The 17731-nt window shown below is 44.0% G+C and overlaps 1 protein-coding gene across 1 annotated transcript in view; it reads left to right on the forward strand.

The window, feature by feature from the left end:
* The window catches only part of SLC25A32 (solute carrier family 25 member 32), a 173000-nt gene that overhangs the window by 83593 nt on the left and 71676 nt on the right, over positions 1 to 17731 (forward strand). The window contains exons 4-5 of the mRNA XM_078686901.1: positions 2895 to 3055; positions 6623 to 6736. Coding sequence (XP_078543027.1) covers positions 2895 to 3055; positions 6623 to 6736 — 275 coding nt within the window. The remainder of the gene's footprint in view (positions 1 to 2894; positions 3056 to 6622; positions 6737 to 17731) is intronic.

Here is a 17731-nt window from a genome sequence, read left to right on the forward strand (position 1 = left end):
TATCTTAATTATGTCGTCTTTTTTAAAAGCTGTAATCAGACACAGGATCACCATGAACTAATTTACAATTATTTGTCTGAGTTAGATAAAAATGAATGAAAAAGAAAAAAAACTCTTTACGTATCTAATGAGCTGCTTTTTTCTATTGTATTACGATTCGTAGCAATGTTTGTCATTTCTATGCTAAATCTTTTTAAATGTAAATTGATTTTATTGTGCTTTTATGGTTTTTAATCAAAATCGAATAAAGCAGTTTTTGACTTGACTTGACTTTGACTAGATTGCCAACTTAATTGGGAGACTGAGCCTCTCAAGGACACCCTTGAAAGAAGAGTCTGCAGGATTTATTGATGATCCTGTGAGGGGGCAGCATATACTTCAAAAATATCCAAACATAATTAGGCAAGTGGTCAGATATTGGGAGAGAGTAATGCAGATGGGGCTGAAATGATCCTCATTTCAGGAAAATCCATGTTTGTGGTTTCTGTAGTGCTTCAAGAAGATTAGAAAGACATGAGGCCGCACAGTTGTATTCCAATGATAGATTCCAAACTTTAAACAAAACTCAAACAGTCTTTAATATTGGACAAGGGCAGTTTTCTCAATACACAAAATTAGTAGGCACAGCTAGCGAGGTATAGGGTGGGTTTCCAGAAGCACTGGTGAAAACCGAACCCCCGCAATGTTCAGGTTGACTTTTAGGAGGGCTGATCAAATTTAATTGCATAGAATAAATGTGACCACTGTAAAATTTCACAGACTACACTCAGACTGTAACTCTGGTTGTCCAAGCAATCTAGAAAATAATGCTGGATTTCTGTTTACACAAAAGTATACAAAACGTTATGGATGGAATGCTTGACTTAATCCCAGCCACTGTTAATTACTTAGGTCACATCCCAGTCCATCTTTATTTTGCACACCATGCCTCCTAAATTTAAACCCTGCTATATGCAAATCAGTGTTGACCCATCTTTTTTGGGAACAGTCCAGTCCGAACTTCCATGCCACGTCCTCCCTGAACCAGAACACAGCCCAGGACTGGTTTCGCCCTTGTTATAGACTCATCAGCCTGGTGTAGCTTAGTTCCATTGACACAGTGTGAACGGGTCACAAGTCTGGGCATACCTATCCTACTTAGGGCGACATACTAAAGTATACAAAAAGTGATGGATTGAATGCTTGAATAAATCTCAGCCACCTCAGTTTGGACCCAGCTATATGCAAATCAGTCTGAACCCTGCTCCAATGGAAACATTCCAGCCTGTAATGCCAAGCCAGGTCCTCCCTGAACTGGAACACGAGCAACCCAGTTCTGATTTCGCCCTTGTTTTGGGATTATCAGCCAGGAACAGCTTGGTTCCAGTGACCGTGTAGATGGGACCCATGTCTGGGAATACCCGTCCTATTTAGTGTGTCATACTAAAGTATACAAAAACTGATCAATAGAATGCTTGAATTAATCTGTCACTGGTAAAAACTCGGTCTCGCATCCCAGTCCATTGTTATTTTGCACACTACAACACCTCAGTTTGGACCCAGCGCAATGCTAAACAGTCTTCACCCTGCTGCATTGGGAGCAGACCTGTCCGAACTGCCAAGCCAGGTCTTACCTGAACCGGAACACGGGCAACCTAGGACCAGGTTGGGATTACGATGCGTCCCTGATTGATTTTGCAGTGGCTCAGATTAATCTGAGTATTCCATCCATCACATTGTTGTTTTGGGATTTGATGCCCAGAATGCATTTGGTATGCCCAGACGTGAGTCCTGGGCTCACTGTGCCACTGGAACCAATCTGTACCTGGCTTAAGATCCCTATCTAGGGCAAAACTGATCGTAAGTCGCTTGTATTCCAGTTCTGGAAGGACCTGGCCTGACAGTTCGGGCAGGACTGTTCTCATAAGGAGCAGGGTCAAGGCTGATTTGCAAATGGCTGGGTACAAATTGAGATGGCATGATGGGCAAAAAACGATGGATTGGGATGCGGCCCTAAGCGATTGCCAGAGACCGAGACTAATTAGAGCATTCCATCGATCAACTTGTTGTTTTTGGATTTCTATTTATGACAGGGTCTTGCCTGTCTATCTAAATTGGATCCTATAACAGGGGAGATTACTGCAAACAGTACTTAGCACTCCTTACTAGGCATTCTGTCTAAGCCTAAAAGGGGATAGCAGAGGTAGATATTTGCATTACTGAGATGCAGCCTAGCCAAAAGGTGTCTCGCAGTTCATTAGTTGGGACTAGGAGAACCACAACTCAATAGCTGGGTCAAATACCTACTAGAATAGGCGGTGGCTAAGGGGAATTATATGAAGCTCACAAGACAGGATGACAGTTTTCAGAACTTCCAGACACAAGGCGGTCCTGAAACTGCTGCTGGAAAAACTGTATGGTGCTAGTAACCCTGTACTATATAAAGTTCGATGGGAGGGGAGAAGCAAATTTCAAATTTACTTTGAAGTGTGTAAGCCCAAGGCTGTGTATTTAATACAATAAAGAGTGATCGACTAGGAATGTGGCGGAGATTGTTGTGTGGCTTACTGTAGCTGAGTAATAGAGCTGCATCTTGGTGGGGGACCCTCATCAGGTTGAATTAGTGGAGGTGTTGAGGCGGCTCGATGAGTGGACCCTAGAAATAAGCAGTGACAAGTTTAGCTGTCTGTGGCAGCCACACAAATTTGTGGATAGGTAAAGAGCAAAAGCCTTTTTGTCGCGTAATAGGTCTACTTAGAATCTCTGTGTTACATAATGAGAACATGCCTGTGCTTAAGCTGTCACCTTTCCTTGATCTTTTTTTGTATATTCTTTATGATCTAAAATGAAAATAAAAATCTGAAAAAAATTGTGTACAATTCTCACCTAAAATGTATTGTTTTCAATGTCATTAGGTACCATGACCCTGTGTCTTACAAACCCCATCTGGGTTACCAAGACTCGACTTGTTCTGCAGTATGATGCTGGTATCGACCCATCGAAGCGGCGTTATAAAGGAATGATTGATGCTCTTGTAAAGATCTACAGGAATGAGGGCATCCGTGGATTATATAAGGTATAAACACACATTATTTATATAATACCAGACTTTTCATATTTATGGATTCTCTTTACTACATGGTGGAATCTGGTCCCTATTCTTTTACTTGCTCATTTTCTTCCACCTGGTAAGAGGTACGTAAAAACGAATACAGTTTTCCATATGACATAACAGCCTTGGTATTTACCATCCGCTTCACTCCACTAGATGTTGCTTTTGATTTTCCACCTCTCAGCTCTTCTTTCATTTCCAGTAGAATTTTCCTTCCATCTCTTTAGCACTCACACAATAGTGTGAGTGCCCCTAGCAGTTGAAGATGAGCTGTTGGCAGTCTGTATTTGAATATATTTTCCATTTATTATAGTTTTTCTGTTTCTCTCCATAATATGTGACTTGGAGGTAGCTTGGTTTCCTATCAGTTTCCACATTCCATATTGCAATTAAAAAGAATAAACAGTGGCAATGTCCTATGGACCGTCGCCGTCCACTATTTTGAAAGCTGATGAAGGCGATGATGAGTGAGTTGAAATTCCGAACCTTTCACAGGAGAGAGCTAGAGGAGAGAGAGAGAGAGAGAGAGAGAGAGAGAGAGAGAGAGAGAGAGAGAGAGAGAGAGAGAAAAAAAGAGATTTTGATTGGCTATTCCTTCTGTGGTGTGTTTAATGTTTCCATCACCTTGGTAAAACTGGAGCCCCAAAATATGTCCGGTATAGTGCTTAGTAGTCGTTAGAGGCATCTATCACAATTTATCTGCCTTACATGTCTGGATGCATCAAAAGGACCTGTCTGCAAGTCATGCCCTCTGCCTAGTAAGACAAGGTATGAAGGAACATGCACATTTTACAAATAAGGATAAATAGTCTTTCATTTCAGACTGTCAGTGTAGGCCATGTTGTTCTTCATGGGGGTCACTAAGCGCCACTTATGGTTTTCACAGGATGCTCCATTTGTGATCAAGAAGGCACAATTCTTGTAACTACACACGTCCTCTGACATCCGTTTATGCTCCGAAAATAATAATAACAAATGTTATAATTCCTAATAAATTGCATGTTTATGACCGTAAAGTGTACTTTAGAGGCCGTTTTCTGGCCTGTATACTTAATGTGAACGCAGGCCAAAGCAAACTATAGCTGTCAGAAAGACCAGACATTTCATATAATAAAAGGCACTTTCAGTTGTAGCATTATCCCAAGGGATGCAGATCTGCACATGGTTGCCATTTGGGCATGCCAGATGCACACAGGAATCACGCTCATACACATAGAGAACCAGACTTCCCACAACCTCCAGCTGGTTGGCTTTGCTCCAAGTGACCACTCTCCAATTCAATCCCGCAAGTTGCCTACTCTCTGATTCGCCTCTAACCAGAAACAGCATGCCAGAGCAAAGAATGGGCTCGCAAGACCTTAAAAATAAAAGGTAGATTGGCACATTGAGGTGTTTCATTACAAAGAAGGAAGGACGAGGAAGCACACGTGTAGGCATATCGAGACAAGGGGAAAGAAAAAGCAAATCTTCAACATCACACCAATTTTTTAGGAAACAGACTTCAGATATCCAAATCCCGCATAATTAGAAAGAAAAAGAAAGGGCATATACATTATTAAGATGCGGAAAGTGCCCTTGTCAAATTATACACCTGGAGATTGATATTTATGATACTAAGGGACTGCAGTCCAAGAGGATATTAACTCATTGACACGGAGTTACAGTATTTTAATTAGTTTGTGGTTTGCAGTGAAGATTAGTAATTAAGAGCACTGTGTATGGCATTGCCTTAGAATATAGAGAACCGTTTTAAAACCTATAAATTCAAATATTGTAAATACTCCCATACTTGCAACAGTTGTGCCACTTTATTACTGACATTAGGAACCCAAATCTTATGTTTTGTCTTTTGTTTTATCTTCAATCCCTTATACGCACAATTTGAACTGTGATATATATCTGGCTACATCATGTTTTGTTTCATCAGCGCTGGCCATTGTCAAAAACCAGTTATAAACAATATTTCATTTGACTGATTTGGTTGCATCTCTCTTTTGGGGATGAGGGGCTAGTCGGAGCCAGAGCAGACCTGCTTCCTGGCGCGGACTGATCTTTTGAGAGCTGTAACAAGTAAAACCCAATGATGTGTTGAGGAGTCACTCTGACCTGCACCCGCAGAGCACTCTGGGGAACTGCTCTGAGGGAGACAGAGAGTGGTAAAGGTGGTGTAGCACATATGGTGAAGGAGTGGAATGAATGTGCAGCAATGGCAGCTGACTGGAGTGAATTCGCCAGGGAGGTAGGTGGGGAATGTAAAAGAATCCTAGAACCTTGTATTGTTTTGGGCATGTGGTGAGAACAATACAATACAATAAAGATTACTTAGTCACCCAGCCAAGAAAAAGAAACTAGTAACAAAAGAGTCTGCCATCTTTGATCAGCCTCCTTCTAACCTTAACTAACAGTGAAATGAATGTACTTTGTAGGTATTTCACTATAAGAGGATGTAGAAGCTTCACAACATTGTAAAAATGTGTCCTACCACAAGAGGATGATGGAAATATGACAGCCCACCTAGAGACTAAAATGGACAGTATTACAGCAGCACTGGTGCAAGAGGGAGTCGATCGTCCTCCCTTGCGCCCCCCTCCCCGGTCATGTCTTGAGAATCAATATTTGTATCTATATCTGGAGCCAAAGTAAAAAAAGTTACAGGACAGGATCTGGGGCCGTATTACACATAGTGTGCACTCCCCCAGTGCACATTTAACCGGGTGCACTGGGCACAGATCAGAACAGTGCGCCCTAGGACAACGAATACGCTGCTCTCAGTGTAGACGTAAACCCTTCCCTGGGAAAAAGCACATTTGTGTAAGGTGGACCGGCTGTTTAAAGCTGCATGTCTGCCTTTCAGTTGAGGTGGAGACCAGTGCAATTGATTCCCGGGTGACCCTTAACCCTAGACATGCTCTCCAGGTTGGTGCATTGAATGAATGGTTCTGCTTGCTGTGAGATGCCTGGGGTCCCCCAGGCATCCCTGTACTAGAAATAATGCTGCATTTGTTGTAATCAAGTGGACTGTCCAGGTCTGTGCGCAGACCGTGGCAGTGCACCCTATATCTTATACTGCCCCGGGATTTCTGTTAGTTGAGGGCAACCCAACACAATGAAGCTAAACCAATCAATACACGCTTTTCTGCTGTGGATAGAGCTAAGTTGTGTTGCGTTTCGCTTCCCACCCGGTCACCCTTTTTGAAAGACATTAATTTATGAAGTTGGTATATTAACAATTATTATTCCTAGAAATAAAAAAATTAGACTGTGCACTGTGGGAAAGAATACCCCTGCAGGGTTAGGGAATTGCTTACAAATGTCACAATACATTTTCCCTGTTTTTGTGAAGTGTTACTAGTGAAGTTACTAATAACGAATGAAAACTAAATATCGGTTCACCTTTACAAGTAAACAAATAAACCGATCTTTTTAAGCTTACATTGAAATATTATTCGATTGACTCATAACAACGCCTATATTTTGTGTGTTTTTTCATTTATTTGATTTACATTCTAACAGAAGATATTTTGTTTTTAGGGGTTTGTTCCTGGCTTGTTTGGGACCTCACATGGCGCGCTACAGTTCATGGCATATGAAGAGTTGAAAGTCAAGTACAACAAGTACAGAAAAGAGCTCCCAGAGGCAAAACTGGTGAGAAGTTCTCTGAATGCTGATTGTCCTCTCAATCGCTGCCCAGTGCCTACGTGGTACTCGGAGCATACATGTCCAAAGTAGCGTTAAATCGCTTTCTTTTCAAATGAAGGGTCAGCCGGTCTTTGAATTGCAGAATAGTTGTGAAGTGGTCAGCTTAACCAGATAGGTATAACTGGAAAACTCTAGCAGATACTCATATTTAAAGAGGACATCGTTTTACCTTTCACAATGAGACAGAAAGTGAGTGAAAGCAGTTAGTAATTAAAGGTGCATACATTTGCATGAGTAGGAGCAGGTGAGCATTGAGGTTGTTCACAAAATATATTGTGGAAACCACTGCTCCTCTCAAGTGATGAATGTTGGCTCCCACAGCAGATGGTTGTCTCTAAAATATTCAGATTGCCTTGCTTGTAGTTTATATTCAAGGTCCTGCTCAAACGTTGACTGCTGTAGTGGCTTTAAACACACAAATGAACAAGAAATGCCTCTCCAGTTGAAATGTTTCCACTTATTGGACATGTTCATATCATGGTTCTCCTTTCCTGCAGGGATGTTAACAAGACTGCTAGGTGGCCTGAAAACATATATATAACAGAACTATTGGTGGCTGGTGGGAGCACACACCTCTGGAGACCAAACCTATGGACTCCTGTGTATGTATGTATGTATGTATGTATGTGTGTGTATATATATATATATATATATATATATATATATATATATATATATCTATCTCCAGAGGTTTGGCCACCAATAGTTCTGTTATATATATGTTTTCAGGCCACCTAGCAGTCTTGTGTTTTTTTATATATATATATATATATATATATATATATATATATATATATATCACACACTGGATACACAGAATAAAGTGATCACTCGGAGGTCTGCATACACCAGAGGTTGATTTAATCCAAACTGCATTAAATCAACCTCTGGTGTATGCAGACGTCCGAGTGATTGCTTTATTCTATGTATCCAGTGATTCTATGCATGGCGCACTAGGGTACAGGGAAGCAGCAAAGATACACGATTTTACCAATGAGTGGCAGGTGAGGACGGGGGAGAACATGGCGCCCGCGTGTTGAGCGGTAGCGCGCACCCTCTCCAGTAGTCCCCGTCCTTCGCCCCCCCGCAATGCTGCCTCTTTGACTACTAGCGCGGGGATTCGGTGTCGGAACGTGGGGAGAATCTACGCTTACCTTCCTGGCACTGAAGAGTGTTTGATGGTCCCTGGATGTGCCATTTAGTAGTGGTGCAGGCTCCGGCTCCGGTTCCCACTCCTGGTCTCTCATGGCCACAGCGCTGGGAGTTCGCAGCCGTGGAGCTGAGGCCGGGCCGCAGTGCGGCTGCCCGCGGCCTCCTGCGGGGAAGCGCCGGCAGAGTCTGCACAAGCGGGAGCGGCCCGTTTCAAGGCAAGACGGCGGTCGGTGTGCCGGGTATAGGCGTCTTCTTCGCTCCTGCAGCCATTCCTTCAGACGTTTTCGCTGCAGCTGAGCTCCCGGCTGACAGGGGGTGTGCAGCCGCCGGTGTTGGTGCCATAGAAGAGGAAAGTGACGGAGGTACTGCAGAGCCCGCAAGCAGTAACAAGGGGGACAGACGCTGGTCCGGCTCGGTGGCTGTAGCAGTAGAAGAGAAAAGCAAAAGCCCAAAACTGCCAAGCGGGAAGAAACAAGCTAAACAAGCTAAGGGCAAGCACAAACGAGGTAGGGGCAGAGGAGGTAAGAACAGCTACTCTTCCCAAGTTCCATCAATAGAAGGTGTCAGTGAGACCCATAAGGGGGTTCCTGCAAGGGGTGCAGATAGCAGGGCTGAGTCAGTTGAGGCAGTTGAAAAGGGGAGTTTAAGGCAGGGAGCAGGCTCTAAAAAAAAACACAGAGAAATAAGGCCACCGCACATTATTCCCTCCCTGCGCTCTTTTTTCAAAGTACTGCCTCAGGTGTTAAACATTCAATCAAACTATCAAGAGCCCCCCTCTGACATAGCTCCCTCTGGGCTTATAAATTCGAGCTGTCAGTCGCCTACTAAGAAGACCTCCAATACAGTGGTGCCATCTTTGTTCCGAGTAGGTTCGCCTGCAGATAGATTTGGTATCTCTGCCCAAATGGCAGAGGTAGCTGAATTAACCTGCCTTCAGCAGCCACAGGAGAATCGTGCGCCTGATGTTATAACATCCCCAGCTCTAGTCGAGGCTGCCACAAATGTTCTCAATCTTGATCGAACTGAGATAGACGAGATACCCAATGTACCTATGGCTCATACATTAGCTAATTCTGTACCAGAAGCTGGTGGCTGTATGAGCAGGGGTGACACCGGTGCAGCCTGCTCCTCAATAGAGTCCTTACTAGTCTCCTTGAAAGCAGACATAAGGAAGGGATTCTCGGTCTCGGCTGAAAACCAAAATGAGATTAGGGCTGCCTGTGACGTCTTGGAAAAAAAGGTGGATCGGCTAAATGAAAGGACTGAGTCATTGGAAGGATCCGTCGAGGAACTTAAGGCGAATTTGGGATCGGCCGAACTAAAAATACAATCTCTTCGAAAAGAGGGAGATGAGTTCCGCGAGAGGGTTGAGTCCTTGGAGAACCACTCAAGGAGAAATAACCTCCGGCTCTTGAAGGTTCCAGAAGGGAAAGAGGGGAGTGATATTAAAACCTATGTGGTGAGCCTTCTAAAAGACGCATTAAATCTGGAGGAGACGGCAGACATACTGGATAAGGACATCCAAAGGATACATAGGGACCCTTTCCGCCTAAAACCTGGCAGGATCAAGCCCCGAAAAAGTTTGGTAAATTTCCTTACGTACACACTTAAGGAAAACATCCTAAATCTAGCCCTAAAGGCTAAATCACTAAAAGGCCCGGACTTCCAGTTTGACATCCGCTCAGACCTATCAAAGACCATGTTAGATCGGCAGTGGGAGCTGGGGCAAAGGATGGAAAAATTCAGAGCCTTGGGTGCGACGGTACAAATGAGGTTTCCTGCTTTCCTTAGAGTCATGATCAACAACAAGATGCATAATCTCAGATCACCTCTTGAGGCAGATGAGATGTTGGAGTCATTGAGGGACCTCACACGAGGGGCAGGAAATTCAACGGGGTTGTAAGCTGAATCAGTGGTCGTTTTCCTCACCAGATGAGAATTTAGAGTTAAAAGGAAAAAAATAATGGGGAAGATAATAAAAAAGAATTTAAAAAAAAAATAATAATAAAAAATATACAAATAAAAACAAAATCATTTGAAAACGTAGCATTAATATACTCTCCTCTGAAAGTAAAAAACTAAGGAGCTAAAAAAACAAAAAAAGCACAAACAAGCACTTATAAATATAAATAAAAAATACATAAATAAAAAAAAAACAGAGAGTCTAGAATTAGAGCAGGTAGAAATAAAAGGCAATAGGGCTTAAGGGCACTGATGGTGTTTTATACTATAATACAGGGAGAATGAAAACGTCATGCACTACTTATGACACAGCTCGGCAGCGGGGGGGGGGGGAAGAGGAGGCAGGGCTGGTTGAGGGTGCAGAAAACTGGCAACTCATCAGGCCAGTGTAAGTAGGGCTGGGTTTTCCAGGGGGTGGGGGGGGGGTTTATCACGTAGGGTGGTAGGGTTAAAATTGAAAAAACTCCTCGTAGGCCAAAATCCTCGTTTTATTTTAAAGAGTACTAATAAGACCAGTGTATTTTTTATCAATGGAAATCAGGATAATAGAATTTCAGGGTGCTTAGATGGGCTAGTGAGGTGGGATGTGATGGGATGACACAGCTACGTTTTTTATCCTGGAATGTCAATGGCCTGCGCACGAGGGGTAGAAGAACGAAGATTTTTCAATATCTAAGAGACTCCCCGGCACAGGTCATTGTCATTCAGGAGTCCCATCTTCTCAAAGTAGAAACAATAGAGTTTTTAAGAAAAGAAAAGTGGATAGACATCTTTCTGGGCACAGATCAATCGGCAAATATTAGGGGAGTCCTAGTCATTTTTAAAAAGCAGGCCAAAGCTCATATAGTAGAATATAGGGAGGATAAGAGCGGCAGGTGGCTTTTGGTAAGGGTCGTGCTGGATGGCTCTCCATATACCTTGGTCGGGTATTATGGCCCTAACCAGGACGACCCATCCTACATGAACACTATCTGTGACCACTTGCTTGCCTTCCATGACCCCATAATTTGGGCTGGCGATTTTAACATTGTCTTAAACCCAAAATTGGACAAGTCTGCAGGCTCTAGAGCCTGTGTTTTTTCCAAATCTAGGCAGGTACTTTCAACAATAATGTCACAAATAGGCCTGGCAGATGTTTGGAGGGAAAGGGCGGGAGATAAGTTGGGTGTCTCTTTCCGTAACTTTAAGTATAAACACCTATCTAGGATCGATTATGTGTTATTCAGTTACAGCCTTAAAGACCTAGTAATAGACATCAGTTATCTCCCGTCACATCTTTCTGACCATTCGGCCATCTTAATCACTCTAAAAATAGGCCAGCTTCACACCCATGCCTCTTGGTCCTTGGACCGTACTATCTTACTTGAAGAAGAAGAAATTACCTTTCTTCGATTAGAGACCAAGCACTTTCTGAAGGTAAATCTAGGTTCAGCCGATGCTCCGATCGTGTGGGACGCTCTAAAAGCGGTATGGAGGGGCTGTATTACTAGTCACTCCTCTTATAGAAGTAAAAAATATAGAGAAAGCATTGAGAAGCTTGAGGCAGAAATGAAAGACATCGAGAACAATTTAGGCGCCCATATTGGCTCAGGGGAGGAGCAAAACAGACTTGTTGCATTAAAATCTGAACTGGATAGCCTTTTACAGGCTAGGGTCGCCAGAAGGTGGGAAGCGAGTAAGAACTCTCACTTCGAGCTTGGTGAGGCGGCAGGAAAGATTCTTGCCTGGAAAACCAAAGCCGACCAAGCTCGGAACCATAAAAGTGAAATCAGGGTGGAAGGGGAAGCAGCTTCTCGGCTTTCAAAGTCAGACATTGGTAGTGCGTTCCAGGACTTCTTCCAGGCCATCTATAAAGAAGATACCTGTGAAGATCCGGTGGCGAGAGATGCTTGGCTTAATAATATATCTATGCCAAGGCTTTCATGTGAGCAAAGAACGGCCCTGATGACAGAGATCACAGTAGAAGAGATCAAGAAAGCAATTGGGCAAGGGAAACGTGGGAAGGCGGTTGGCCCCGACGGTCTACCGGTGGAATTATATCGTGTGCTCATTGAGGAGATTACCCCAGTTTTGGCCACTCTCTTCAACAGTATTCTTTTGGTAGGGATAGACCCCCCAAAGTCTTGGAATGACGCCACGGTAGTTTTAATACCCAAACCAGGAGAAAATTTAAAGGAGTGTGGGTCATACCGCCCAATATCACTCCTCAACAGCGACTATAAAATCTTCGCCAGTATTATGGCTAATAGGTTGGGGGGGGGTTACTTCAATAATTCATGAGGATCAAAAGGGGTTTATAAAAGGTAGACATCTAGCAGACCTTACACACAACCTAGTTGGGGCCATCGATATTGCCTCCACTTTCTCCCTTCCGCTGGCCGCCCTTACCCTGGACGCAACTAAGTCCTTTGACCGGGTTAATTGGGCCTATTTGTCAGCAGTCATGAGAAAATTCAATTTGCCTGAGAGCTTCTGCCGAATGGTAGCTCTATTATATAAAGCTCCAACTGCTAGGTTATCCGTAAACAACTCCCTGACAGAGCCTTTTAAGATTACAAGGGGAACAAGGCAGGGCTGCCCGCTCTCCCCACTTCTCTTCAATCTCTATATTGAGCCGTTTGCTCAGACTCTTAGAGATGAGGCTGATATCATACCTTTCAGTTTTGGAGGGTGGGAAAAGCGAGTAGCCTTATATGTCATTCTTGTAATGACATCTGACTTGGACCTTGCTTTCCCAAGGGTGATTAAGAGGGCGGAGGAGTTCGGCAAAATTTCCGGTTACGAGATAAACGCCGATAAAACGGAAATTATGGCCTGGAACATCAATACCACTCATCTGGACGTTGCTCCTTCTATGCGATATCTGGGGATTAGAATTTTCCAAGACATCAACAGAATCGCTGCCCAGAACCTTGATCGAGTACATAAAGAATGGCAAAAAAAATTAAAGGCATGGGCTCACCTCCCTCTTTCCATCTTGGGGAGGACAAACCTAATCAAGATGTCTATCCTGCCTAAATACACTTTTCTGTTTAATTCCATCCCCCTGGCTTTTGACTCCACTCAAATAGACAAATGCCAACGTGAGCTAGATTCTTTTGTTTGGAAATATGGAGCGACCAGACTGGCTTGGAAGAAGCTGAGGAGGAGGAGGGAAAAAGGAGGGTTAACACTACCAGACCTGCAGTACTACGCATGGGCGTTCCAGCTATCTTTTTCTAGAATGCTCTTAAAATCACCATCAACTTCTTCCAGAGGAGAGATGTTTAGAACCATGCTACAAGGTGCCGATCTTCCACCGGACGGCTTCCTCTTTAAGTTTGGGGACCAGAAATTCTTTAAAAAAGTAAAATTAAAAATACTTCAATCACTGGCTAGAAGCTGGGCTAAACTGAGCAAGTGCACAGGGCTCAGCTATTTCTCAAACCTAGCACCCACGTGGGACTCGCCAGGTACTCCACCTTGTCTTAAAGACAGTCTGGCTAGCCCAATAAAGGAGGCTGAAATTTTGCATTGGGGGGGATTTGCTGGCTAGCGGCTCCATGTTGTCATGGGAAGAATTGCGGGAGAGAGTCGGGCTGGCCCTTTCAAGATTTAAACATATGCAACTGACTAGTTGGGCTCAGGCAATGGTTAGGAAGGGCATCCCCTTGGGAATTCCTAGTAATATGGAAGTTCAATTGATGACCAGACCAGGGGGAGGCAAGAAGGTTTCCTGCTGGTACTGGGCGATCCTGGAAGAGATAGACGGAGATTTTAAACTTGCCGAGGAACTGTGGGGAGGAGAGGTCAGCGTTAATTGTGAACAGATGTGGTTGGATTCCTTCAGCCTTTATTCCAGATTGTGATGCCTGCATGGCTGACGCGAAACCATCTTTTCACTTTCCATCGGGCATATTTATCCCCACAAAAACTGGCAAAGTTTCTTCCTGGGAAAAAATGTAACAAATGTGACCTGATAGAGGCATCAGATGTGCACATGTTTAAGGACTGCCCTGCCATCAGTCGGTTTTGGGAAGAAGTGAAGGATGCCCTGAGTTCCATACTTAAGACCTCATTGTGTATTACACTCCCTTTAATTATTTTTGGGATTAACGAAAAAATCTCTGGGCAGGATAGATCTTTCCTCTTTTTTGCAATCCTCTTGGCAAGAAGACAGATATGCAGGTTCTGGGCGGACACCACACCCCCTACGTACTCTGGGTGGTTGACGTCCCTATACGAAGTTTCAAGGACTGACCTGGCTAGATCCGGCAGTAACAAAAAGCGTGCCTTTTGGGACTTATTGGTAAAATGGAGCTAGGATTTCGGGGTTTTTTTTTTTTGTTTTTTTTTCCCGGGTCCTATGATTATGCCTACTTTGTGCTCCTAGGACCTAAAGTAATGGTTCCTCCTGGCGAAATTGTTGTCCTATTGGTTTGCAATATACCTTGATGGAGTATAGCAGGTCGCCCATCTTGTGCTGGTTTTTCCCTCTTCCGCCAGAAAGACATCTGTGTCTCGGTCTGAGCGCCAACCTGTCGATCCTTGGCCACGGATACATAGACACACAATGGTGGTCGGTGGTTTTTCCTCACACGGGGGTAATGGCAAATGAGGACAAAAAAAAAAATGGTGCACTCCGCCAACTATCAGCGATCCACTGCAGAGGGCGGGGGAAGGCGGAAGGAGCAACCGCTCAGATATAGATAGATAGATATATATATATACAAAAGAACCTTTGCATATAAGATGCAGGCACAATTGATTATCTGTGTTGTGCATGTGTAGAGTGAGTAACAAAAAACACTATGAAAGTTCAAAATCTGTGTGCGCTCATCACAGTATATGTTCTGTGACACCAGAGAACTGTGTAAAGTTATTCCTACTCTGGACGCTTTGGAAGGCCTGGCACTTTTTGTTGTGCCTATTGCCCCTAGAATGTCTCTCCTACAGAGTCCCCTTCTTTTTGCTTTCATCTCTTGAGTTCTGTATAGTTAGAGATTAGGCTTCATGGTATTTCCATCCCTAAACATCCTTTTCATACTGCTCCAGAAACGCCAGACTTCTGCAATAGCTTATGTGTGTCACCATCAGCCTCCTTCGCACTTCTGTCCCTCCTTAGGGCTAATCCTGAGTTAAATTTTAGTTACGCCATAATAATCGTAGTTTTGCTTTACTTTTTTGATGCACAATTACCGAAGATTGCGCCCATTCATATAATTCTGAGTAGTTTGGCACAGAAACATACTTTAGGAGCACAGGAACAATGAACTTGGTGAGGAGATGCTGTCCGTGTTCCGTCGCATTTAGTGTTATTTTCTTAGCACAAAAAGCATCTCCATGTCCTTTTTGGAGACACGGGTGGATTTTGTGCCAAGAAAACAGCGCTAAATGCTAGGTTATGCTATTTGCTTAATCTGACGGCATTTTGCTGAAGTTTCACATAATTATGCTGCCACAAATTATGTGAGTAACACCCACCCCTACTCAGGACATGACAAAAAGGAGCCGATGTAAGCAAAACGTGCTGACGTCCATTTCTATTTTTCTGTGCCCTTCGATACGGATCCACAGCTCCGGTCCTACCACTTTATTTATTTGTTTATTTATATATTATTGTACTTTACCAAAGTTTTTTTTTAACTTCTGTGAACTTTCTTGATAAGTGTTCAGAGATCTCGCCCCCAAAAATGAAAGGCCTCAAATTGTGTTGCATGTGCCAGAAGCAGATGTCAATTACAGATCTCCACAGAATCTGCCTATGTTGCCTCATCACCAAACATGACTCCATGTACTGTGACAAATGTTCCCTGATGCACCCCAAAGCCACCAGGTAATGCAAACTTAGCACAAAAAGCACAGGGCAGTCCCTGTCTCGATCTCCCTTTATCAGGTAAGACTAAGTCGAGGAACAGGTACAAAAAGAAGCATATGAAGGGTTTTTGACATCCAGACATTCTCCATCTCAGAAAGGTCTCAGTCAACGTTCCAGAAACCAACACAGGGTTTGCGTTCTTTTTCAGATGCAATTCTGAACCTGGAACGAATGTGTCCCACATTCCCTAGTCATTTTCCACAACTAGTTCAGGACTTCAACCAAGCCATGCTGCAGGTATTTAGACTGATTACAGCTCCCTCTGGTGCTCCTTCTAGCCCTTGGGCCCAACATGGACTCCAGGCAAATTGCTATTGGCAGGACTTCGCTGGAGCTGACTGACCCCAAACAATGTCAGCCTTCTCCTTTTCTACCACCAAGCTGTGTCCACACTGAGTCGTTGGCTTTGCCAGTTATGGCTCTAGTGGCACTGGTTCTAAATCTCGGAGAGTTGATATGGCCAGTGCTGCTGACTTTGGAACTTGGGAACCAAGTTTGAAGCCCAGCGTCGGCTCGACATCCTGTGATTCTGGGCAAAAAATATTAACCCTATGTAAAGTAATATGGTGCTCATGTAAAGTGCTCTAATGCCCTTGGAACCAGTTCGTTATATACATAAAAAACAGCAAAAAAAGACTTTTTAAAAAAAAATATTTCTTTTTATTTCAAATAAACATAAACAAACAAGGCAATAAAAGTCAGTACAGCTGGATGAGCGCTCAGTGAGGAAGGGAGTGCATTAAAATTTGATACAAATCATCAGTGCAAGGGGAGGGAGCAGGGGGGGAATTCCGAGTCATAGACATCAAAGCATAAACATCATTAGGAATGTCAGGTCAGGGGGAAGACGGAGCATCCACGAGGGGAGGTGTACATATATCACCCCGGTAGGAGTTCCAATGGCCCCAGACTTTTCCCCACTTTTTAGGTCTGCCGCGCGCCACATACACCGTCTTCTCTCTAAACATACACCAGTCCATATTCTCCTTCCATGCCAGGACCGTAGGCGGTCTCTGGGAGCCCCACAATTGAGCGATATCTCTCTTGGCAATCATATTCCCAAGGGTCCCCCACTGAGTCTGCGCCACATCATAATCAGTCGGCTCCCAAACATTCAGCAGACAACGCCTTGCTTCCGGCAACAGCGCTATACCCGTGACCTCCTCCATCACAGCATGCACTTGACTCCAGAACAGCACCACCTCCGGACATTCCCAAATTATGTGGAGGAAAGTACCAGTTAAACCGCATCCACGCTTACACAACCCATCCACAGGATATCCCATACGAATCAGGCGAGAGCCGGTCACATAAATACGGTGCAAGATCTTGAGCTGTACGAGTCGGAGACGAGCCGTAATCGCGACCTCCTTCGGTGAGGATATCGCCGATTGCCAGTCCTCGTCGTCCAACTCCAGACCGTCACTAGTCCAAATCTCTCTGAGGTGGACCAACAAATCAACCCGATCATTAATCAATTTCTTATATATCAGGGAAATAGTGCTGTCGGGAACATATCCGTCAAGCACCCGATCTTCAAGTGGGGATGATTCTGGGATAAAGGTACCTGCAGGAAAAACCAAACTCAGCGCATGGCGAATCTGCGCATATCGGAAGAACTCATTATCACTCAACTCATATTCTACTTTCAATTCCTCGAAGGACTTAACCCTATCTTTGGCCCAGATATCATTCACCCTGCAGATACCAGTCATATCCCACTTCTCGAAACCTTTCGTCTTCCACAGGCTGCCCAATCTTTCAGATGCATAGAGCGGAGTCGCTCTAGTCAGTCGATCCCTCCATCCCATTGCCACATTAGCACATTGCCACACTCGCACCGCTATCTTAGTGGGTCCCGAAAGTTTGTGCCCAACAGATTTGGAGTAAAGCGCCCTGTTATAATCGCCACCCGGCAGCAGCCACTTATCCATTTCAAACGCAGGATTTGACGCAGGACCGTACATTCC

Source organism: Lissotriton helveticus, chromosome 4_1 (assembly GCF_964261635.1).
Source record: "Lissotriton helveticus chromosome 4_1, aLisHel1.1, whole genome shotgun sequence".
Taxonomy (NCBI): Eukaryota; Metazoa; Chordata; class Amphibia; order Caudata; family Salamandridae; genus Lissotriton; species Lissotriton helveticus.